Source organism: Anser brachyrhynchus, assembly GCF_964034855.1.
Source record: "Anser brachyrhynchus genome assembly, chromosome: W".
NCBI classification, from domain to species: Eukaryota; Metazoa; Chordata; class Aves; order Anseriformes; family Anatidae; genus Anser; species Anser brachyrhynchus.
This window is the reverse complement of record NC_137704.1, coordinates 27,265,918-27,290,533: the sequence shown is the minus strand read 5'-3', so window position 1 is coordinate 27,290,533 and position 24,616 is coordinate 27,265,918. Positions and strand designations below refer to the sequence as shown.

At 37.6% G+C, this 24,616-nt stretch overlaps 1 protein-coding gene across 13 annotated transcripts in view; it reads right to left on the bottom strand.

Moving 5' to 3' along the window:
* ZNF532 (zinc finger protein 532) overlaps positions 1–24,616 on the bottom strand; it is a 45,507-nt gene that overhangs the window by 3,008 nt on the left and 17,883 nt on the right. For 11 of the 13 annotated variants that reach the window (XM_080571900.1, XM_080571906.1, XM_080571908.1 and 8 more), the window contains 6 exons: positions 18,812–18,993; positions 15,593–15,769; positions 8,950–9,112; positions 5,027–5,305; positions 1,179–1,291; positions 152–299 (listed from right to left, as the gene is read on the bottom strand). In XM_080571900.1, coding sequence (XP_080428026.1) covers positions 152–299; positions 1,179–1,291; positions 5,027–5,305; positions 8,950–9,112; positions 15,593–15,769; positions 18,812–18,993 — 1,062 coding nt within the window. Of the gene's footprint in view, positions 1–151; positions 300–1,178; positions 1,292–4,723; positions 4,848–5,026; positions 5,306–8,949; positions 9,113–15,592; positions 15,770–18,811; positions 18,994–24,616 lie in introns of those variants that run through there. The other 2 variants (XM_080571903.1, XM_080571904.1) reach the window with 2 other exon arrangements.

Sequence of the window (24,616 nt, the reverse complement as noted above, 5' to 3'; positions counted from 1 at the left end):
TGATAGAATTTGTTGCAGTAACCTTTGAGACATTTTGGGGGCTCTACTTCACAGATCAAAATTTTATGGGATCAAAATATCTGCATCTATTTGGAGATCCTGAATGTATACTCACAAAAAATCTCACTTTCAGTGAAATCTAAGAAATTACCTTTGTATCTTCTTTTACTTCCCTTTCTTCCATATTGGCCGATTCAGTCATTTCTTTTACATCAGGGTCTTTAATGCCATGCATCAACTGAATATGTTTTTCCAACATCAACCGCTTGGTAAAAGTACGCCTTGAATCTGGGCAGTGTCTATACAAACACAAAGCAGATGTACAGAGATTCAAATGTCATGTTTTAAAAAAGACGTAATATTCTGAAGAATGTGAGCAGAACTAGTAAATAAATCCAGACAACAGGACAATCTATTAAAGACAGTGACAATGCTTTTCCAATCAATCATACAGGCAAGTATTATAAGAAAAGGAGAACAACTACAAAATAAAACTACAAATGTTTGAGCAACTTGTATTCACAGCAAATGAGAAAAAAGTTCTCTGAAGATAATATCCAAAATGGTAGGAAGAGTGGGTCAGAATAAAACTCATGAGCATATCATCCTTATCATAACATCAAATTTAGCTCCACTGTATGCAAATACAAATATATGTATATGTACACAAAAAGATAGAGCAGAAAGTTTCTTATTATATGTTTTATCTGATTGACATGGGTCTTTTTATTACATTATGTGTCCTCTCTCCAGCCCCTTAAATATCACTGAGGACTTTTAGACATTACACACTGTTTTATGCATGAGAAAAATACTACTAATATTGACTTTTGCAGATTAGAAGAGTGGTTTGTGTATTTCAGAGACTACTAAAAACCAAGTTCACCACTGTAAAACTATCAGCCACGGAAACTCTCAGCTTAGTAGAACTCCTGACTTGCTTGCCAAAGCTCCTGAAAAACAGCAGACTTTACGTACATGTGTTCTGAGTAGTTTGTTATGTTTCATGCAGGCAGAACAGCTCAAATAGTTTGGACTGTTTATTTATTTAAATAACTGATTGATTTGAATGAACAAGACTCTTGCTTTTATACAGTTAAGAAGAGAAATTCAATTAACAATGTTTTTGTCGGTTTATACTCTGCCTCTAGTATGTTTAAAAAACAAATAGAACTTACGAGCATGTATAAACCTTCCTAATGCCTTTGTGCTTGATACGATTGTGACGACATAAACTATGGGACGAACTGAAAGATTTGTCACATTGTCGACATGGGTGTTTCTTCATTTGCTTTAAAAGAAGAAAAATGCATTAATTAAATAAAGCTAAGTAAAAGTAGTGCATGCATTAAAAAATCTTTCAGCACAATGTGGCCAGCATGAATTACACACGCACCTACCAAAGACTGTAAACTTGTACCACAAACTGTGGGTGAAGTGAAGTTCTTCCATCAAAGAAGCACAGAAGATCAGTGGATTATTTCTGGACCACTAAAGGCAGCATGGTCAAAGCTCTGCTTTCACTATAAAGTAATCTCACCCTTTCCATCACCAAATTACTTCTGCAGTTGCTGATAGGGAGAGGTTACCAATCACCAACAAGAAAAGGGGCGAAATGGCACATACTAAATAATGACCTTAGCAAAACATCATGAATACTGATGTGATCATTGGGCTCAAAAAAGTCATGAGGAGAGATGGTCTGATGTCAACTTGAGGAACATCTACTTGGGGAGTTCTATGGGTCTTGTATTACTATTAGTTCAGTGTAAGGGGAAAGAAAAGGAAGTTAAAAATGATGGAGTGGTCTCCACCCATGTCATTCCAGCTGAACGCAGCCACAGGAGCTATAGTATCTGAAGAAATAACGTCTCCAAAACTGTCAGCTATAAAAGATCCAAGAACGAATGACTCAGTCCTATCCTTTAAACTTACTAGCACATCGTCAACCCTAGAACTCAGTCCAAACGGCCTGTCTTACCAACCCAAGTAGTTGCAGCAAGGAAACCGAAATATTCCCAAACAAATTAATTAAATGCATTAATCAGTACATTCTGCAGCATGGTTTTGCAGTATGCTTTTGACTGCAGTACTCTGGAAAGAATTTACGGATGCTTAAAGCAGAATGTGAAGGCATATTAAGGATTCAATCAAAAAACAGCCCTGGACTATACTGTATAAACTGTAATTAATTGAAGAAGCATTATCTATATGGTACTAACATTTTTTTACTTGCCTTCTGTCACTCTGATGTAGATTTGATTAGACTGGATGTGATTCTCCATCTCATTCTGAAGAGAAAATATTACGGGGAGGTGTGTTGCTTTGTGTTGTTTTAAAGAATTGTATCAGTGTAAAATGTAAGTGTATCTGATCTTGAACCTACTTCTGTTTGCCATTAAAAGCATTGATGAGTTAGTATTTGCACTAATGGGCAAAACGTTTTACATGCTGCTAAAGGGACTGACTTTGAAAGAAAACTAAAGTAGGATTGTATGAGTGTTACAGGATCAGAAATAAGTAATTAGTTCATAGTCATACTACAGGAACTGTAACATATTTTACGGAGTTTCTCTATAGACACTCCATAGCAGAAGTGTCACAAATATACCTGCTAGGCTTGAAACTGAAGCAATTAACACTAATTCCTCAGTGACTTCAACAGACAGAAATGCAAAAATGGGCTTCTAAAGCAACAGGAGAAACCAGAGATATTTGTCCAACTTTCATGCCCTCAAGCTGTAAAAGGAGAACCGGGTAAAATAAAATGTAGTTCTGTGAATCATAATCATTTGTTTTTGTCTGTTTTGTTCCAGGGGCAACTGGAAATGTAGCTATGCAGCCTGGATACAGCATTCTGTACAGCAGGAAGGCAGTATCTCTCAGACATGGCTGAAAGAACAGAGTGGGAGTTACTGAAGGCAAGGATGAGCATGAAAACGGTCTTTCAGTCAGGCTTGGGAGCTATTTGCTTGAACTTGTCATAAGAAAATTAGAGATGACACTCAGCAGTCTGGCATTTTCAGCCTTTCCATAAAATATTTAGAAACAGAATAAAACAATTTTCACAACACAGCTTTAGAGATAAGCACTGAAATTTGAAGAGACAGAAACCTCTGGAAATGTGCTATCATTTACTATAGCATATTAGCATCCTGAAAACTACAGATTTTTCCACTCTGGGTGATTCTTCTCCACTTAGACAAAATAAATCTGCTGTCCCTTCCAGCCCTGCTCTCTCTCTTCAGTGCAGCACAGTACTTTAGTTTAATTCTTTGCTTCTCTGTTGAGGGAAGAATCAGGCCATTGCTCCTGGCACACAGCAAAGGCCAGGACTGGACAGCAGATGACCGCTGTGCCGCAGCATCGGGCTGCACCTTGCCCTGGCCGGTCCCACCCACAGCTACGCAGGGTGCAGCTGAGGACCCTCGCAGAGCGCCCAGCCTTCTGGGGGGTGAGGAACTGCAGTGCTCCCAGCGCCACCGCTCCTGGCTGTTCACGACACTGGGTTAATGCTGCCCTGCTACTCCTTGCTCCTTTGTCCAGACTCTGTGGAGCTGGCCTTTAATTCCTACACGCCTGGTTTTCCTTCAGTTCCATGCTCTCCTTGCCCTGAATCCTGCCTAAAAGCCCAGCTCCCTGGCATCTTTTCCTCCCATGCAGCCCCTGCTCATTTTTGATGTTTGGGTCAGTGCAACCTTCAGCTTTTGTGTTTCCCAGTCTTGGCTCACCTTGACTTTGATAACTGCCTTCTGGTTCCAACCCTTGCTCTAGGTGGGTACAACAGTTTTAGTACCATCAGGAGAGATAATGTAGGCAACGCAACAGGGGACACAGACACTATTGCAGCAAAACAACAACAACAAAAAAACCAACAAAACAAACCAATAAAGGAACTGAAATTTATGTTTCCCCTATTGGTTCTGTGCTTGACAATCGGCACTTTGACCTCACTCCTGTAAATACTCATGCACATGAGTAACCTCATACAAATCATACGTGCTACATATACGAATCACCCACTACTTATGTGTTTGCTACAAGCAGTAGCACAGGGTCTGATTCAAACTGAATCAACCCAAAGAATCTCACTGACTTCACAGAATGTGGTATCCAAATCCACAATGTGATGCTATGCGGAAGAATGAAGTCTGAACTGAAAATGGAAAATTCATCTTAAATAACAAAACTTGTTGCTTTTTCGCTTTACTCTAGCTTGCAGCACTGGAGCACAGGTTATGTTTTTCACTATTCTTTTCCTTTTTAAGCTAAATTTAAAAAGTCAATTTTTTAGCTCTCTTCCCTGCAAGCAGTAGCAGAGGAAAGTTGTTCAGTTTCACCACTGTCCACCTGCCAGTCCTTTTAATTTAATTAAAGTGGAAAAGTTATAGAATGCATCAAGGACATCAAGCTGTCTTTCTGCTGACTTGAGACCACAACATTTCCATATTTCACTTTCAGTCAGTTTTAAGTAAGCTATCTCACATCTAGCTGCCTTAAATAAAAATGTCACCTTGCTCAACTCAGCTGACTTGTTGCCTGAGCCCGCAAGTGTAAGATTAGAGCAATGATTTGATGTTAGAGTGAGTCTAGCTTTAAAATGAAATGCTGTTTGGTGCTCATTGGACCAGCAAATTGAGATTCCATTCCCTAAGTTCAACAGCTAATGAATTTTCAAGACAGAAGGAACTGTGAAAGCACAAAGGAAAAAAATAAGAACCTGGATCAGATTAGATGACTTGGACGAAATGGTGGAACATCTTTCATTCTTTCCATCTTCAAGAAATGTTGGTACTGGATGAACAAGCCTACAATTAACTAAGCACGTGTAGATTTTCTCAAAAGAACTATGTAGAAAATGACAAAAACCAAGAAGCAAACGAGAGAAAGATGACATACATGTAAGAACAGAGGAAAATAATGATGGAACTTAAAGGAATTAATTACAAAACCACAACAATTTGAAAAAAAAGACATAATATTTCAGGTTTAACTCACTTTTTGTAATTAGATATTATTCATTTACCTTTCCATGTTCTTTCCTCATGTGGGAAATGTAAACATCCCTCTGAGTGAAGAACCTATCACATTCCCAACATGTCCAGCCACGACTAGTGACTTTTTTAGGCTCTCCCTTCTTTATAGGAGAAGGAGATTTCTTCTCTAACTTTTCTGTTCCGTTGACAGATTTTGTGTCCTCTTTGTTGTGACTGGTTGAGTTCTGATTTGTAGGTTTCGTACTGAGAGGCAAATTTATCCCCAGGTTTGGTGGCCCTTCCACACTTTTCAAAGTTCCATGCATTGACTACAATAAAATAAAAAAATAAATATAAGCAAACAATTAACATAGATGTGTACAATTGTACTGACAAAATGCAGAAGACCTACTGAAACATAAGTCTCCATTTACTTCTTTGTCATACTTCATCAGATCACATTCTTAACTTAAAGAAACAATGATTAAATATAGACAATGTCTAACATAGGCAGAAACTAGCCAACAACACTGGCACCAGCCATAGCTAAAGTAGTAGTTCTCTTCAGTGGCTGGATATTTTCACAAAAAATGAGACTATGTAGGTTAAGTTTAAATTGCTGTTGAATAAGGAGAAAAAAAGGGCTCAAGAAGTACATTAGGTTAAGTTCAGTTTCTTGCTTTACTTACCTAATGTAGTTTATTGAACATCCTCATTTCAAACTGTGTGTCTAAAGAGAGATTTCCAAGAAGGCAGGGTTTTTACTGACAAGTTTTGACTTGGAGCATCGGTAAATAAGACAAGAAAAGGTAACTCTGGAAAGATCAGGCAATTATGTTTTTTAGGATATATTAACGTTTTATGTTAAGCCTGTGCTAAGCCCAGTCTTACTGCATGCTCGGGTTATAACTGCTTAGGGCTACACACTGCTAACAGTCCTTGGAATCAAAGGTGCGCAGGGCTGGCGGGGACAGCTAAGAAGTGCCTGACAAGCTGCTCAGCACCCTGCAGCTCTTAGGTAGTGATCCTTCCCCACTGATATATTTCTAGCCTTTAAGATTAGGTAATTGATTAGTAACATGGGAAAAACTTTTCCACCTCCCCAGTTTATGGAGCCGGTGTCGCATGGCGGCATGATACCTCAGCCCACAGAGAAGATGACTGCTGCAGGAAGACCTGGACCTCAGCTGTGTGTCTGAGTTTCATATATGACCACGGACTCAACAGGAATGAGTCAGCAGGGTTCTGGGCCAACAAAGATGACTGCAAACCAGGCTTAACGTATTGTTGAACATGGATCCACTGTCAAGGTCTCTTTCACATCCAAAAGACTTGCCCTTTACATTGACAGCATTCTAATCATCTCATATACTGATCTGTATTATAGCTATCGTGGATGATGTGTCTGGCCACCCTAAACCTACAGGTAACTTCAGAAACAAAAAACATCCAATACATTCTTGATTCGGAGAATGTTAAGTATACCAATCTGCTTCTCCAGTACAACACTATAGTACCAAGTTCTTTGTAAATCGTGTGGCTTTTGGGACTACCTGCAGGTTGTACTACAAATATCAACCTGATTTGTAGAACGTGTTCTATTTGAATAGTCGACTGGAAAAGAAAGCCAGTACTTTTAAAAGCTAAGACATTATTAAAAAGCAAAGTGCACAGGATTGACTGACAGCTTCTAAGAAAAATTAAAATTGTGTAGTAAAGGAAGAAGTTTTCTGGGGTATCCCACTGCACTAGGAGATGAAGCACAAGCATTGGGTGGGGGGAAGGAGAGTCCTCTAGTTTCAGGCAGCTGGAGATTGATCTGGAGATTCCATCCCATCTTAACTTGTGAGCATGTAAGACATCAGTGCTCAACTTTCTATATGTCTTTTAAATGTAATACCTGAAATTTAGTTTCTTAAAAATAATCCCAAAGCATTAAAGCATAACCTGAAGTCACAGTGACAGTATATACCACCACTAGAACTGAGTCCTCCAGTCCAGACCTTCACTACCTGTTATCACTGGCTGTTCCATTTTTTTTGTAGCAAGCCATTAGAGGAAAATAAGACATACATTTTGCCAACAAGATACCTTCCCATCTGCAGGAATTACTCTAGGTCATTTTTGTAGCTTTAAATAACCTCCTTCTGAGCCTCTTTCTAACCCTTTGTGTTCTATTTTCATCCAAGTCTTCTCTGCCTTGCTGCTTTATGTCTAGCCATATCAAACAATTACTTTTCTTGCAGCTGGGATGAGCTCTGCCCTTGTTGAGCACTCTTCCTCTCCCCGTGTCCTTTTCTGCTTTTATCTATACCCTGTTACTGTCTTTTTCTTTCCCCCTAGAGTCAAGTCCAATTTACACTCTTCTGCTGTTGTTCCTAATACCCTACACACATCCTAAATGTAGAAGCACTAGCAATTCTGAACAAAAGCTGTAATGCTGTTACTGAAAGCCTGTGTTCTAATTCACTAGTTTTGTTCTCAGAATTGTCTGCATCATTTGTAGTAAAACACGCTGAAAATATACTGGTCAAAAGTACAAATATTGGCATGGAAAACTATAGCCAAAAATCTTAAAAAGTATCCAAAACATAGGTAACTGAGTGTAACTTTATAATGAGAGATGCTGAGCAACCCTAACTTGTATAAGAATAGCTCCTGTCTCTAACTACAGTCACATCACGTCCCAAAGTGGTTTTCAGGTCTTAAAGAAATACATATGTAACATCACTTCCACAAAAATATGTGATTCAAGAAAAACTAATTATGTACATAAGACATACACTCCAATATATGGAATTTGCCTAACTAGTTAGAAAAGAAGCAATACAAGTAGATTGAAGGAATTAGAAAATATGACTTTGCATTGCTGCATTAGAGGACCCTTTAAGGTATCTGACATAAGTCTAAGATGATTCTTACTGTAAACATAAACTAGTTCAGAAACAAAGAAAATATACTGTCCTTGTATTTCTGAACATCTTGGGACGACCTCTCCCTATCTCCAATTCATGTTTAAAACTGGCTTTAAAACCAGCTGTTTTTGCAAGAATTCTGATCTTCTTTTCAACGCAACTTTAGTGATTTCTAAGGTTCTAAGTACCATAGTTGAGGCTAAAATGCAAAATGATAGTTTTAGCAGGCAAGAAAGATGTCTGATTTTTCACTACTCTGTACAAATTTTACTATTTAAATAGCTTCAACAGTTGCCAGATTATGATGATGATAATGTATAAGAAATTTCAGCACTGCTAACAGACTTGGTGTATTTAAAACAAGGTAACAGAGTATTTAAAATGTATAGCTAGCAAGTTAGAGCCAGGGGACTTCTGATTCTTAATAACATGATTTGCAAGGATGGCAGTAAGTCTTTTCTAGTCAATTCCTTCAAGCAGTTATAAGGATATTGATGAAAAAATCCACTTCAAGTTCTTTTTTTTTAAAGCGTGCATGTGTTCATGTGCACACACACACACGCACACAATTTCTACATCTATTCAAGAAACATATGGGTTCCCCCCAGTTAGTTCTGAATATCAAAGGTTTCATTTTGTAACGTGCTCAGCATTCTCAACTCCTAACAACTGGAATAATACTTTAAATACTGTAAATAAGGCTCAACAGTTATTAGGATTGGACCAATGTACTCCAAAATTATTATTATACATTATTATCTCCTCATTTAATTTTCATAAAATGACAGACTGAATGCAATGTACTGAGATATTCCTAGTATATCAAAACCAACAATCACATAGAAATAGTAAGTGGTTACATCACAGATGCTGAAAACCATATGAAATATAAGACTAACATTTGAAAAGAATATTCACAGTTTACTCTTTTGGAATTATTAACATCTCTTTCTTCCAGCAACTTTCTTGTTACTCTGAGCCTTTTTTACAACATTTTCTCAAAACACATATTGCATGATAAATAGTATCTAAGAATAAAACAAGAGATGCCTACACACCTTGATATGATCCATCATAAGCTGTTTCTGTGCATACAGAAGAGAGCAGTCTGGACACTTGAAAACAGACACCTTCTGGTTTTCAATATGCTGATCAAAGTGGCGATAGAGCAAAGGTTGTAGAGTAAACACAGTGTCACACATAGAGCATTTATATATTATTCTAAAAATAGAAGTACAATAAACAGTGTCAGTCATGTTTATGATCTATCACCAAGAATCATGACGTTAACTTTTTTCTCAGCAGATACAAGATCTGACACCTTTAAGCAATTATTTCGCATTGCCTGAAAAACGGTAAAATGAAACTAATTCAGAACATCTTCCAAACTCAGAATAAAGGAGTGGTAGAAAAAGCAGAAAAATAGAAAAAAATGACTAAGCCAGAAAACAATAGCATATGCCAGTTACATATATAACACCAACATCTGCTTACAGTACGCTGAAGTAATAGGTCTTCAGCTCTTGAACTCATGTTGTAACTGAAGGACAAAGAATACACCTGTTTCAAGTTGCAAAGGCAATGTATTTTAAGGGAGTTACTGATTTGATTATAATCAGTAATATACTTCACGATGCACTTATTTTTGTCAATGTATATGGCTTTGAACCTCCTGAATGACAAGTCTAGACTCTGTTAATGTTCTGAAACTGAGACTTCACAGGGTGATGTTTCCCTGTTCTGCAATTACAGGCCTTTAAGAATCTGTCTATCACAGCAATGTAGAGATACCACCAAAACCGCAACTTCCTCTCTCAAAGCATATGCATTTTTAAACTTGGAAAATGAATGAAAGGAAATGACATGTGAAAGAAAAGGAATACAGAAATTTGCCATAGATCTTCAGATGAGAGAGAAATCAAATCCATTAACCATCTGTAGTGGTACTTCAGAAAAACTTCAGATAAGATAAAGGAAACTCAAGCACAGGTGCTGAGTACCAAGACAGGCACTTCCTCTGTGAAAGCCCATCACTTAGAGGTCGATCTCTGTCCTAAAGAATGGATTTCCATTAAAAAACAAACAAACAAACAAAACCCCTGCTTGTTAGCACGCTAAGTTTTCTCATTGCCCGCGTAAGTTCCTGTAAGGAAGGTGTTAAAGAGCTTGCCAGAAATAGGAAATGTTTCTTGATATTAATTGGTAAGGAAAAAAAAGAGGTTTCTAAAATGCAGTTTCACCTCATATATCTCACATCAATAAAACCTCACTTATCTTACTAACAGTTTTAACTGAGATTGTAAGAGACAACTCCCGGGGAAATAAGTCAGTGGATTACCACCCTGGCAGACAAGCTGAAGTGAATGCAGACTGAAATGGAGAGAATGTGAATCTGCCCAGGCACAGGGCACTATTACAGACACTCGCTATGGGATGCACTGTTTAAGGGAAACAGAAAAGCAAGAGCCTAAAGATTTACTATGCACCAGATCATCTCCCCCAGCCACAGCACACAGCTGCTGAGCATCTCAGCACTCTAAACCAACATCTCGATCCTTTCTCAGCAGAACAGCTCAAGATAATTTGAAGCAAAGATTTTACTGCCAGCTGCCTTCGCTACACCCAAGAAAAAATGTAATTTCCTCAGAGAAGTACTTGCTACAATTCTGTAGTTAATATGTCTGTGAACACAAACTGAGAGCAGGTACTAACTGCCTGATGATATTTCCTGGTTCTGGGGTACCAAATACTTTTCTTCCGTCCTTTAAGTCCTTTCTTTTATAATACTGTTTTACATCTTCCTCAACAACTTTGTCCAAAAGTAACAAAATGTCAAAACCTGATCGCTAACTAACCAGGCAAACAACCCGAGGCATAAGACTGTATCAAAGCCTTGCCCCTGGCAGGGCGCTTTTCACCCTTCTGGTTCCTTGCTCATGGACCACTGATAACAACCACAATTCCAGAATTTTGGTGCCTCTTACTGAGTACTCGATGCCACTGCTAAGTGCTAATGAGAGATGAGTAAAATTACAGTGTTCTGGGTTAATGAGATGTAAATAAATACTGGCAGAATTAAAAATTATTCTCTGTGTATTTCATGACATCTTTATTCGAACAATATCTTGGAAATAAAATTAGACAAAAGAGAAGTTAGAAAACCTGCTTTATCATCTGTCGTGGAACTAGACAGTCATCCAAGTTGGAACAATTTCAGGTCTGTAGAACATAAATTTGTTATTGCAGGCTTACGTAATTCATTCAAATAAACTATGACCTATTATATGGCTCAGATTCATAATGTGCCTAAAGTAACACAAGATTACAGAATGATTGAGGTTGGAAGGGAGTTCTTGAGGTCATTCGGTCCAGCCCTGCCTCAAGCAGGGTCAGCCAGAGCAGCTGCCTAGGACCATGTCCAGTGAGGTTTTGACCATCCCCACAGGTGGAGACTCCACAGCCTCTCTGGGCAACCTGTGCCACTGTTTGACCACCACCCTCACTAACCTGTAATTTATTGTGTTCAGATGGAATTTCTTGTGGTTTAATTTCTGCCCACTGCCTCTTGTCCTGTGAGTGGTTGCTGATAAAAAGAGTTCATCTTCCTCTTCATTCCTTCCCATCAGGTAGGCATTGATACACATTGATAAGGTCTCCCTGAGCCTTCTCTTCTCCAGGCTGAACAGTCCCAGCTCTCTCACCTTCTCGTCACATGTGAGATGCATCAGGCCCTGCATCACCTTAGTAGTGCTGTGCTGAACTCACTCCACTATGTCCACGTCTCCCTTCTACCAGGGAGGCCAGATCTGGACCCAGTACTCCAGATGTGTCTCACCAGCACTGAAGAGATAAGAGAAGGATCATCTCCCTTGATTTGTTGCCAATGCTCTTCCCAGTCCCTTAATGACCACCACCTTGAGTAATGCACTGCTCACTAACACTTACAGGTGCTACTGGCAGCAGAAAGTGAATCTGCTACAAAAAAAATTCACTTATTTGTGAATTCACCATATATAAAAAAATTCTCTCTCTAAAAACACCAGGAGCTGAATACTTATATTTTCTATGAAAGCTAAATGACATTACTCTATTTTCACAAAAGCAAAAGAATTATCTGGTATAGATCTAACTTTAAAACTCAGATCTCTGTCTTAATTCAAATTCATACCAAGATACCTAACAGTACGTGTTGTGACTACATCCACCAAGTTTTACTTTGACTCACATTTGAAAGCATGACTTTCATCCTAAACACATGCAACTGAGTGTGCTGATTTGCTTTAAAACTGAGGTAATTGGTATTTAACATACATCAGCTTAAAGCCCTGCCCAAAGTTTAAAGGCAGTTATGCTTCTTTAGGACATAATTTACAATAGCCTAAGTTCAACAAGATCCTCGAGAAGGGCAGCCAGTTCAACTGCCACTGCACAACCAGGGTAGTTACACACGCTCACTAACTACTCCTGCTCTACAGTACACACCAAAATAGGCATGATACATATACTTCTTCATTTTTCAAAAATCTGGGTAATAAATATTCATATATTATCTTCGAATGAACACACATGTATCTCACAGAAAAATACTTTCATATCGCATTAAAGATGTCTAGCATTTTGAAAGCTTTTGCAGAGCACGGTATTTCTCCTTCCTGCACTTTTTCCCTCAAAAAAAAAGTACTTGTAGGATAATACATTTTGTACTGAGAGTACAGTATATATTCATAATCTGGCTTCATAAACAAGAACTTCTCCAATATCCAAAAAGAGATCAGCCATGAAAAATACCTTTATGCTGTTCCTATGGACTTCCACTATTTACTGAAAAAACAAAATCACATATAAGCTTTGGTTTCACATCAAAACATCCTAGGTATGTTACAGGAGAGAGCTGACAAAGTTGAAAGCCATCCATTTCCCTATATTAAAATAATCTAATTTCAACTGTTAGAGAATCACTGCATATAGACTTCATTTTTCATGCAGCAAATAGTTTACTATATCTGTTCTGAAACAACCATTTGTAATATAATTATAAATCATACAATTCCAGTAAATGCCAGAGGCACACAGCCATTTACCCGCTAAGCCTAATTCCTGTAAACAAAAATTGTGTGAACAAATAAACAGAGCCTCAGGACTGAGCTGGTCTCGGCCCATTTATGAGGGAGAACTAATAAATCCTTCCCAGCTCCCCTGATTCGTTCACACACACAGCCTCATTTCCCGCAGCACCGCCGTGATCAGGGCCTCTAGAAACCAGGCTCTGTGGTCAGACAGGAGTTCAAAAACATTTGCCTATCAGCATAAGGTTTGAAACTCCCATTTAAAAATCTGGGTTAAATGACCTTCAAGCACTACACAAAAGCTTGAAAGCTTCCTGTTTTAAAACATAAAAGGGTATTGTACAGTGCTTTTCATTTGTTTTAAAACGCTTACTTCATAACAACAAACAGTTGAACTTTCATGGTAATATCTCTAGTATTATAATACTGTATTATATTGCTTCTTTACAACAAATTGTTAAGCTTTCAAAATGTATGCTGGCCATGTGCAGCACAGATAGCAGGTAACACACGACAGGTAAACCAGCAGTGGCACTGGCATATTCGTCAAACAAGAATAAATTTCTTCCAGTACAATGTGGAACACTACAGTAGATAAAAGAGAATTTGAGCTATGAAAACTTGATGTCACTTGACTAACATACGTGAGAAATAACCTCAGCAACCAGTTAATCCAAACAAGAAAATACTTTCCATTTTACATTGGTGCTGAACAGCATAAATACATTCAGTTAATTCTGAGGAAAACCACAGGTCCTGATAGCCTGAAATAGACCTTATTAAATGGTCAGACAGTAATCAATGAGCATCTTGAGCCCTGGTGCTGACACTGTACTACCTACAGGTGCTTGTGAAACAGAAACAAGGAACTCCAAACATTGCAAAGACTGGGAAAACCTTCCTAGTCATTCTGCAAGCATGTGAGACAGCATCTTGATTTAAACGGGCAAATTTAAAGAAAACACTCCTTCTCATATGGAAAGGAAACTAATGCAAAATACTTAATTCACCAAATTTATGAGAAGTTCAACAGATAAAAGCACAACTCAGTAAATCTTCTGTACTTTTCATATGTGGAGTATCTTACACAGTTGGTGATCTTCATCTTTCAGTTTTCTGTAATGAAAATCATGCGAACCTTAAACAAGTTTTAGATTAAATGCTGGTATGTCAAAGCCTCTCACTAAGATATTATCCTGAATTAAAACAAGGTATCATTTGTCACTGGTGGAAATGTCTGAATTTAGTATCAGACACAGTAAGTCTGTTGCTATTTTGCTAAAGAAAAAAGAAAAAACAGATCTCCTTTTAACAGGCTAGAAGAAAAAGTGTTATGCCAGATTCTTGTGAAATCTGGTTATTACAATGCAGGATACCTTGTTTCTTTCATCTGCTCTATATTTTTCTCGACTCTGCAACTTGTTAAAATGTACTTGTGTGCTCCAAGCAGTTTAAAGAAACAAAACAGAGTTAAACATTTGAGTATTTACTCTGTTCTGCATTCATACCAGCAGAGGAAGAAGAGAGAAGAAAAAGGCCTGTGATTAGAAGGCATTGGGCTTAAGGCCTACGCAATTTGAAGTCTGATTTTCATACGTGTCGACACCTGCAGCTCCCCCTGCCTTGATTATTCAACATTTTCACAATGAAGACCCTGAATTATGCCCCTTCTTACTGCCTTCAGTAAACGACTTTCTGTGTTTATATACCACCATCCCAGGTGAAGAATGGAAACGCTTCTGCCTTAATCCAGAAAAGAGAGATTTTGTATCAGAAAAAAGCTTATATAAAAATAGCTCTGTATTTATTTTGAATTTCAGGGCAAGGCTGGAAAAGGTTTAAAGGCTGGCACCTCTCACTTACCAGACAGGGATTGTTGTCCTTTAGACACGACAGTCTTAGTGAAGCTAAAACCTAGCTCACCATTTCCAAACTTACAGCTTTCCCGAGGACACATCTAGCAGACAGCGGAAAACACCGCCTGATAAGCGAGCAGCTGCCTGATCAGAACCACCTCTGTGGCACCGCAGGAGGCTGCAGCCCGCAAGAGCTGCCTGAGGTCTGCCCAGAGACAACTGCAGCTGCATCTAACACCCCGGCCACAAGCATGCACCCCAACCCGAGGGCTGATGGCATGAGAAGAACCAATTTCCCAAATTCATCTAGACAACTATTTGTAAACACATAACAGAAAAAATAAAATCACTTTTTTCTGCCTTTTCAACCAGACATTAAAAAAATCACTACAAAAGCGCCGGTGAGCCTTAGCAGTTCTTTTTGGAATCACATTATATCTCAATTCACAGTAAAAATGCACGTGAGGTTAAGTGGATTAGAAAACAAGGAGAAGCAGCACACGAGCAGGCTGAATTGTTTTTGTAATTACTGCATTACTTTATTGTAGTGCTGTGTTTAAAGAACTGCTATTGCTATGTTCATGGAAATTTAACCTTTGCCAAATAAATTCCTAGCTAAAACCTCTTGAAAATATTAGAAGAATGACACGCATTACCAAATGGATGACAAACTGTTGATTGTTCAGTACTTGAATTAAGATTGTAAGTACAGGACAGAACGCAATTTCAAAGGTTATTAGAACGCAAGCAAGTACAGTAAAAATAGTAATTTTGCTTACTTTGGTTCGCCTATCTTGATACCCGGGTGTTGTGTATAGGCATGGGAATGTGTGCTGGGAGCAGATTTAAATGCCATGGGACAGATAGGACATTTGTAAAAGACTTCACAATGAGAACCTTGAATATGAGACTTGAGTGCCGCCACATCAGAGTATACAACATTGCAATGCACGCAGCTGCAAAAAGAGTGGAAAAGAGTCAGTTCAGCCTAGCATAAAGCAGTATTGAAAGAAATGGAATCAACACTGATTTTCAAGCAAGTGGAAGAGTTAAGCATATACATACAACCAGTTAAAACTACATTATACTGTCAATTTAAAAGTATAAACAACAGAGTAAGAATCACTATAAGCAGAGATTTGCATATCAAAAAGGAGAAAAAAAAGGATTTTCCCAAATTTAACTTCTAAAATCTAAGAGATATGAAGTCAGAGCACGTTTTATGATATTACAACAGAATAGACAGAAGAGTCAGACAAATATTCTATTGATTATAAAAAGAATGCTTCAATCCTCTGCAAATTTGTAAAGAGCTTTTATAAAATGCATTTTTTTTCACATGCAGCGGATTATGTAAGGTACACCACAGTAATTTAGAAGCTACCACCAAAATGGAAAACTAGTAAGCAAAACATTTTCACCACTTCCCTTGTTTAGACTTAATGAAAACATAATGGCAATGATTTTCTGTGCTAGTAATCAAATCAATGCTTGGATTAAAACAAACAAAAAAGTAAATCTAAATTCAAAACAACTAAACGGAATCTCTACAATCAATTCAGTATATCAGATTGGAATTCTGAAAGTATTTTTCAAAAACGTACTTCTGCAATGTTGAAAATTTGTGACCTTTCCGCATCTATTCTAAAACAAAATGATTAAAAAATTGAATTAAAATTAGCACATGAGAATTTCTACCCACAATGGCCCCTTTTATAGTGCCATGCACCTCCAGTCCAGTCTTAGTATATATACCCAGTAAATCTGCGAATATACTGAAATAAGCAATTAAAACGTAACCTGTCAAATCAACAGATTTCTTAGTGATCAGTGTTTTGCAGTAAGAGTTTTAGTTTCAACTTGGAAGGCCCCTAGCTTCTGAAATAATAACTTTGGCATCTATCATGTTAGCATGATCATTTTTGTATAAACATCAAATAATTTTTGGATACTGTTTTAATGCCTTAATGATAGCAATAAAGCATTAGATAGTTATAAATTGCACTTAACAATCCTGCTTTCCTTTTAAAATAGATCTTCATGGAATTTTATGAAATGTTACCCTTTCTTTCTTAAGCACTTAATTTACATCCCTAATACTAGTAAATAAGTAAATAACTAGTAAATCCTAATAAATAAGTCCATAGCTATCTAGTCTCCACTTGCCAGTGCATTTTCTAAAGTAAATGGTCCTCACCTTCTTGGGGTCTGTTAAGCTCTTCTCTGTTCATATAGAGATGAACATTTCTTCATAGCAGTAGAAAGTGTGGCCCTCTCATTGCAGTGAATCCTTAACAGCTCTACTGCTATGGTGTCACCTCAGTAGAGCTGGGGCACATCCCTCCTCTCCCTTCTCCATCCCATTTTGCCTGGATTTTATTTTCTAGTGATGCAAAATCATAAATGATCCTCAGCATCCACCGTTGCATATTAAAACAACTCCTAAGGCCCAAGCCTTCCTTTCTTTGACTGTTGTATCACCCTTCTTGTTCTCAACACACTAGGATGCAATCAAACTTAAGGTTGACATTTTCAGCTTATTTAGTTCAGACAGTTAGCCTGAACCACTGAAACCAAACTGGCCTTACAAGATCCATTGGTCCAAGACATACCATGCGTTTCAGCAGCGCATGTGTCATGGTGATAACGAGGGGCTGAGGAGTTAATGAAGGAAGACCTTAAACTTTCCCAGATGCTGCTTTTCCTTGCCTAAGTATTTTTGGTTTCTTCTCACCAAATAAATTCTGACTTAGTGTGACATGAGATGTTTATGATAAATCTCAGAAAGCTTAGGAACATTATCATGATTCACTGTGAAGGATTTATGAATCTTCTGGTGTTACTGGTGCAGGCCAAGAGTCCCTGAAGATGATACAAAGAGGTACAGACTATTGGGAAGGGCAGTAGAGTGGAGGAAGCAGATGTAAGAAACTTAGGACAAGACAGACCACTGCTTTGGAGGAAAGGATAAAATAAAAGAATCCAAAGAAACATGAAGATTTGAGAGTTGTGTCAGGCCATAGGTTTAGTCTGAAAACTAACTGCCACAGCAGCTGCCTTGATGGAGGAAAAATGCTTTCTTCCCTTCGTGGAAGGACGTCACAGCCATCCTAGCAAAGGAACTGCGGTACCTTGAAGGGGAAGAAGCTTTCTAGTGGGTAGGACTTTAAATCACCCTTCCCCAGTCAGACAGGATGAAATGGAAATGCTTGAGGACTGCTGAGCAAAGCGCAGCTGTACGGGTTGCTCTTCCGATCTCTTGCTGTGCTGCCCGCCACTCAGAGTCAGTAAAGTTCTGACAATAAAACAATTTTCAAGCCTTTCAAAACTTAACATTTCCATGAAATGCCTCTGATCCCCATTTTCTCAGTGAGTTGCCATTACAGGGAAAGGAAAGCATAAAAGGAAAACTGAAGGAGTTAACAATGAACAACCAGAAGAGCAGGCTGTTTGAATGAAGAAGATAATTTTCAAGCAGTGTAAAGAGACAAATCTTGACTTCCCACAGCAAATAAGAGCAAAAAGGACTTTACAAAGTTGTTTTTGCTGTGCTACCAGACTGGTGCGGTATGCCCATCCACATCTTGATAATAAATTCTCCTGATAATAAATACTGAAAACGACTGTTCTACCAGAAAGAACAGCCTAAAATTCAATGTCCTGAAAAAGCTCAAGAAGTCTGTTATGAACCTGAAATTAAGAAAATACATCTGAATTTTCTAGACCTTAGAAACTGTGAAGTCCTGAATCTGACATTTTATGGTTGGATGAGATTAGCTAATATTCTGATTTAATAACATACAAAAGCGGATGCCCAAAACAAAGCTGAATTCTAATGCAGTATTTATTCCAAAATTTGTAGTACTAATAGCATTGTTTCCATGACAACCTTAAACCCATGAAGCTGTATTCTACAAACAATGCTTATGAAAATGGAAAATTACTTTTGAAAGCATAAATTACATATAAATTGACAACAAAGTAATCATAATACTGACCGAAAACCAACTCTTCGGGTATAATGCAGGCAGTTCTTAGTAACATGAGTCTGGAAGTGGACAGATCTGCAGATTGCTCCACATTCAGGACACGTGTATGGAGATTTATGCTGATGAATTCTCTGGTGTGATGCAAAACTGCACTGGTTAGGAAGCAGCATCTGGCAGATATTGCATGTCTTCTAAACGATAAACCAAAATAGATGAAACAAAAGGTTTGGTTCAGCTAGACATTATTTCTTGTGTCAAACACTGTAATATAAACAAAAGGTTAAATGTTGTGACTGTGATTTGAACCAAAAGAAGTAGTCAAGGACTAAATTCTGGATTCTGCTGACTAACCTCATGGGACTGAGGTGAAGAATATTGGCAACGGGATGTATTGGCACTTTGGGCCAGATTCTGACAAAACAAAGCTCGTTCACATACCATTGACCATAGAAGATGCACGTCAGATTATTTAAATTTTATTAGGTGCCTCAAAAGACTACCTTAATAGTGCAAGGGGTCTAAGTAAAACTTGAGAAAAAAACCTAGCAGCTTTATCTAAAAGCACCATGACAAGAAAAAAAAATAAATACAGAAAAAAACCAACAAAATATATTATCTTCACTTTCTTTGATACTTGCTCTTGATGAATTCTATTGGCAATATTCTCAATGCCAATAAAACAGAGTATTACCAATCAAATAGTCTATAAATAATTTCAAAATATATTTCTCAGGCTAGACTACAGCATCTGCTTTGTAAAATATCAAAATATTGTGCATTTGAGTAAAAACTGCAGATGTATGGAATACTTCAGAAGCTTTTCTTTGAAGGGCAATCTTTCTAAGTGCAGGAACTACTTCCTGTACCAATTCTTTTCTAGTATTTTGTTACACATAAATAATTAAAAAAAAAACAAAAACCCTTCAACTACATGTTGACCATTTGCCAAATCAGAATCACGGAATTCTTTGGGTACTGTGTGTCATTCTTCGGGTGAAATGTAAATGATGCAACTGAGCTGGAAATACGCTTCACTTCTGCTCGCAGTTGCTTTCCATTACTGGAGAGCACAAAGAGCAGAACCTGTAAAACCATTTGTGAAAATGTTTCATTTAGAGTACTACATCACTAAGATCTCTAAGCAGGTGGTTGACAGTCTGTATGGAGCAATACTTCTGTTTAACTTTTATCACAGAAGCTGCTGCTTCGTTGACTTCAACAGAAACACTGGCTAAAAGTCAAGCACAAATAAAAGTCTTTGCAGAACGACTTCATTTTGTACAACTTTGCTTTGTAAGGCCTTTTAAATTATTGTTCTCTCTTATGACCTGGAAATTATGAATCTCATCAGTGACATATGAAGATTTAAAAGCAAAACTAAGACTCCTTCGTGGCATGGGTATTTTTGAACAAGATATTTATGTATTTTTAGAAATGTTATCCTTAAGAGTCTTGCAGATGGAGTAATGTGTACATTTTGCAAGAATGTAGAAAAAACAAGATCTCCAGAGTTGTGTTAAAAATGATTTACTAACCTACGTATAAAGAAATCCTCAAATAATTAAGAAATAATCCTTTCCCTCATGATAAAACAGTTTCTTACTGAAAGACAGGGGCTTCACAAAGAGACACCCCTTTCTTCCAGTTTAGGCCACTAACCTGTAAGTGTCTTTTAAAAAACAGTAAGATTCACAGCATATAACAGCATAATCAAAGCTAACATTGTAGAAGAAATACTACAGTGTTACAAATAGGTTTCAAATGAGTTTGCCTTACTAGTATTGGAAACTTTGCCAGTACAAAAAATCACCTGTACCCATTTAATCAATGCAAGACAAATACTAACTCCAGTGCCGGAAGCAAAAAGGCTTTACAGTCATACAAACATGACTATATACAGTCATATTATCCACTCTGAAATGTCAGAGTTTGTCCTCAGTTGACCAAACAACCATGGTCCGAACCAGTGACTCATGCCTGTCGACACTGAACAGAACTGGTCTGGGATGTGAATTTTGTATTCAGCTCAGGCTTACGGGCTGCAAACGCGTGACTAACCATAACTCTACTTAAAATGTGCTTGCCACATTTACTAGCCTTCAGTACCATTCCTAAAATTTATCTTCTGTCATATATGTATTAATAAGTAGCAATATAATACTGGAGGGCCTGGAATGTTATTCGATTATGTAGGAAACCAGCAAAACAAAATTTCTTACTCCAATCACAGAAACATACGGGGTTTTCACAGCCCTTCCCAAGCATTTTGTCTGCAGCACTACAAAAGGAAACCTGGTGCTATGCCACGTAAAAGCCATGCAACATTCCAACCCCAGCTAAGCGCATCCCAGATGGTGATTTTGCAACAAGCAGTCTTCAAGATTCATCTGCAATGCCAGTAATTCAGACTGACGCGAAATGCCAATAATGCTATTTGTTAAGGCTACTGGTTTGCTATTTTGACTTGTAAAATGTTTAATTGTAACTGATTACAGTAGATCAAGAATAATCTACTGCAAAATTCTGAAATTCAGCACATTTGCTTACCATTTTATTCTGGGCTTAAGGTGGCATTAACTTCCAGTTCTCTCATTCCAACCCATACCAAAATAAAACACAGTTTGTGAAAATCATCACCTGCCTGCATTTGAAGTCAAAGTTCCAGAAAAAAAAAAAAAGGTTAGAAGAAAAAATGGTGGAGGTGGAAAATAAAGATACACAAGAACTATGAACATGAAGGTAAATGAACTGTGTAGTGTCCCCGAGAGCAATACACTTATAGCTATAAGTAAGACAAACATTAACACGAATTAGTCCGGGTCTGCTGCTTTTGTTTCCCCACTAAGTAGGTGAGGGTTACATTCAGCCATGAAATCTACCAGTGAGTGGTCTGGTTCTTTTCAATAGGACTACTAACAGAAAGAAGATGTTACAGAAAAGTAACAACTTTATAGGGAACATTTTTTAATTGCTGTTCAATTGCTGTTCATTTAATTGATGTTTTACTTTTTTTAAAGTTATTCTAAAAGAATCATTCTACCTTTATAACAGGAGTTTAAAGAGAAGTAACTGCTACTTCCTACTTTTACCACAAAGCAGTATGCAATTTCCTTTTCAAGAGTAAGGAGGTAGGCACTAGAAAGAATGGTAAGTTGCCAATAATAACTATTTTTTCTATTTTTTTTTCAAACTCCAAATATTTTTTCCTTCCTTCCTCCTCAAGTGAAAATATCTATTTTATATAACTTTCATGTTTCCTTCCCCCCAAATTAATTGTAGTTTCATAACAAAAACCCAGTGCCAAGCACTAATAGAACAGAAGTCCAATAAAGCTCTTTTTCAAGCTTTTAAAGGGGAAACATACTATTAATAAACACCTGTACACAGACTTTCTTCAGCAAACACTACTCTTGTAGTGATGCTCATGCTAACTGAAGAGGGGACAAGAAGCTAACTTGTTAAGAAAGCTGGAGGCATTGCTCTCACTACAAAGCAACTGCTCAGTTAAGCAGCTACCATGATGTAGCAGTAGAGCTACGTCATTACAGTATGTAATAGAGCACAACATAAACAAAAGCGCACAACTGAAAACTGCTGCTTGATCTATTAAAAGGACTATAAAAAATATTTAAGTCAGCTTTAAGAGGTAGTTCAACAAACATTTAAACAATGTTGATTGTGTTCTTTTAAAATGGAACAACATGAAAATTGCTTCTTTTCCTTTCTGTTTTGCAGCACAAGGCTTTTATTTTTCTTTATTTTGTTTATTTTTTGAAATCTGGAAAACCATGGCCTAGTAAGCAGGTATTAATGCCTTCTTCACACCTCAGCTCTTAAAAGACAGTGGCTTTCCAACAAGAGAGAGAAACACATTGGTGGGTTGTAGGCAATGCTATTTTCTGTATCTTCATAAGCTTCCTCCTTAAACAGCAGTATCTGTGTACCCATACTTATCTTTCTGCTTAACTGATGTTACATTTTGATGCTGTATGAAGATCTCATTGCTTTCCCACAGTAAATTCACCAGGGTAAACAGTATCTAAGAGGACATGCATACAAAGCACACTCAGCAGCAACAGAGCACAAGCACCAATAAGAGGTAGCAAGAAAGGCCAAAGGTGTTTCTACAAACCTGTTTACCTGTCCATACCAAAAAAAAGGCCCCCCCCAAAAGCAAGTACAATACTTTTTTTTTTTTTTTAAGTATTTGTTGTTCTCTATTTTTTCCATTTTATCCTTGCCCCATCCTCCCAACCTATTTTGTCTGTCTTACTCACTTGGTTGTTTTGGAGGCTTTCTGCTTATGAACTACCTTCTTAATTACTCATTTTCATAGTACCAAACACAACAGGGGTTTCCCAAGGACTACTGGATCTTACCATACCACAAATGATAATTAATGGACCTATTATGAAAAAAAAAAAAAAAGATAAACCTAACATGCACCAACAGAGGAGTTAGCTAAAAACAATTACTGCATACTGGCCAACTTGAGAGCTGGTGCAGAACATGCTCTTGGTCAGCTATTAGAAAATGTTCAAAACTGCAGCAAGATCTAAGGACAGAATACATTCTGCTAACCTCTTTCTGACATAAGGCTTAAATAAGCTGGCTTTAGGTAGGCCTATCTGTAGTACATTACGAACACAAACTCACTCACATTGCAATTCACTATGAATCCAGGCAATTTCAGCCTAAGTCTGCTAACCAGTTCGTGAAGTAGGAGCTGAGGCAGAGCCACATAATCCATATAATCAAGATCATCTCCACATTCATATCTCTTTGCATCACTGCTTGTACTGGTGGGAACAGCGTACCTGCTTCATGGCCACGTAACAGGTCTTAAGATCAGTGAAGAGATTCCAACAAGGACCTCTCTGCACTTCTATTACTAGCGGATTTCTTCCTAGCTGCAGGACGTAATCCTTTACTCTGCACTTTGCTGGGAGAGTCCCAGGAATATTCCCAGGGCATCCCTGACTTGATCAGTCAGAGCCTGTTTGCAGGCTTTCAGCTTCGTTGCTGATGCACAGGAACAAGCTGCAACATCAAGATCAACTGAATGCTTTGAAACGTGCCAGAATCCCTTTTAATTGGCACACTCCGATGGAAATCCAGCTATATCATTTAATTAACGATCTTAATTCTTACAGGGTTATAAAATACATGGCACACTGATTAATACTAACTTTTATTGAATGAGGCATTTCAGATTAGGCCACACACAAACCATTTTAGAATTCTTTACTAAAGTAAGTTTAATTCATTAGCAATCATGAGAGGAAAGGAAAACCAACACAAATATGTAAATGGTCACATAGCAAGTAATGTGTGCTAGTCAACACCACTTTCTGTTTAAGAAAGACCTGAAGAACACAGCACGCGTACCCTTTCAGTACAATCAGTGTGCCATTTATTTGCTGGCTAGAGTCCCTGTAGGTAATAGGAATGCCAACCTCACTTATAGTGCTATATGAAAATAACAAAAACCAAAGACGGCTCAGGAATGAATCACTTAAAAATATTTCTCAGGTTAAAAAGCGTGCTGTTAATGAGGGTGACAATTAAGTGGATTCCACGGGATAATCGAATTTCAAAGCACAGAGATAGTCATTAAAAAATCTTAAAGGCCGTTATCAATTTCAGTATTATAATGTTCACCTGTAAAAAAGCTAATGCTAAATTCTAGTAAAAAATATAGAATGGAAATTTTAGACTTCAGGACCTAAGCAACTCTAAGAAAAGTCTTATTTAAAAACGTTGACGTTCACTATAAAAGTGCTCGCAAGCTTTTTTTGTGGTTTTAGTTTATGT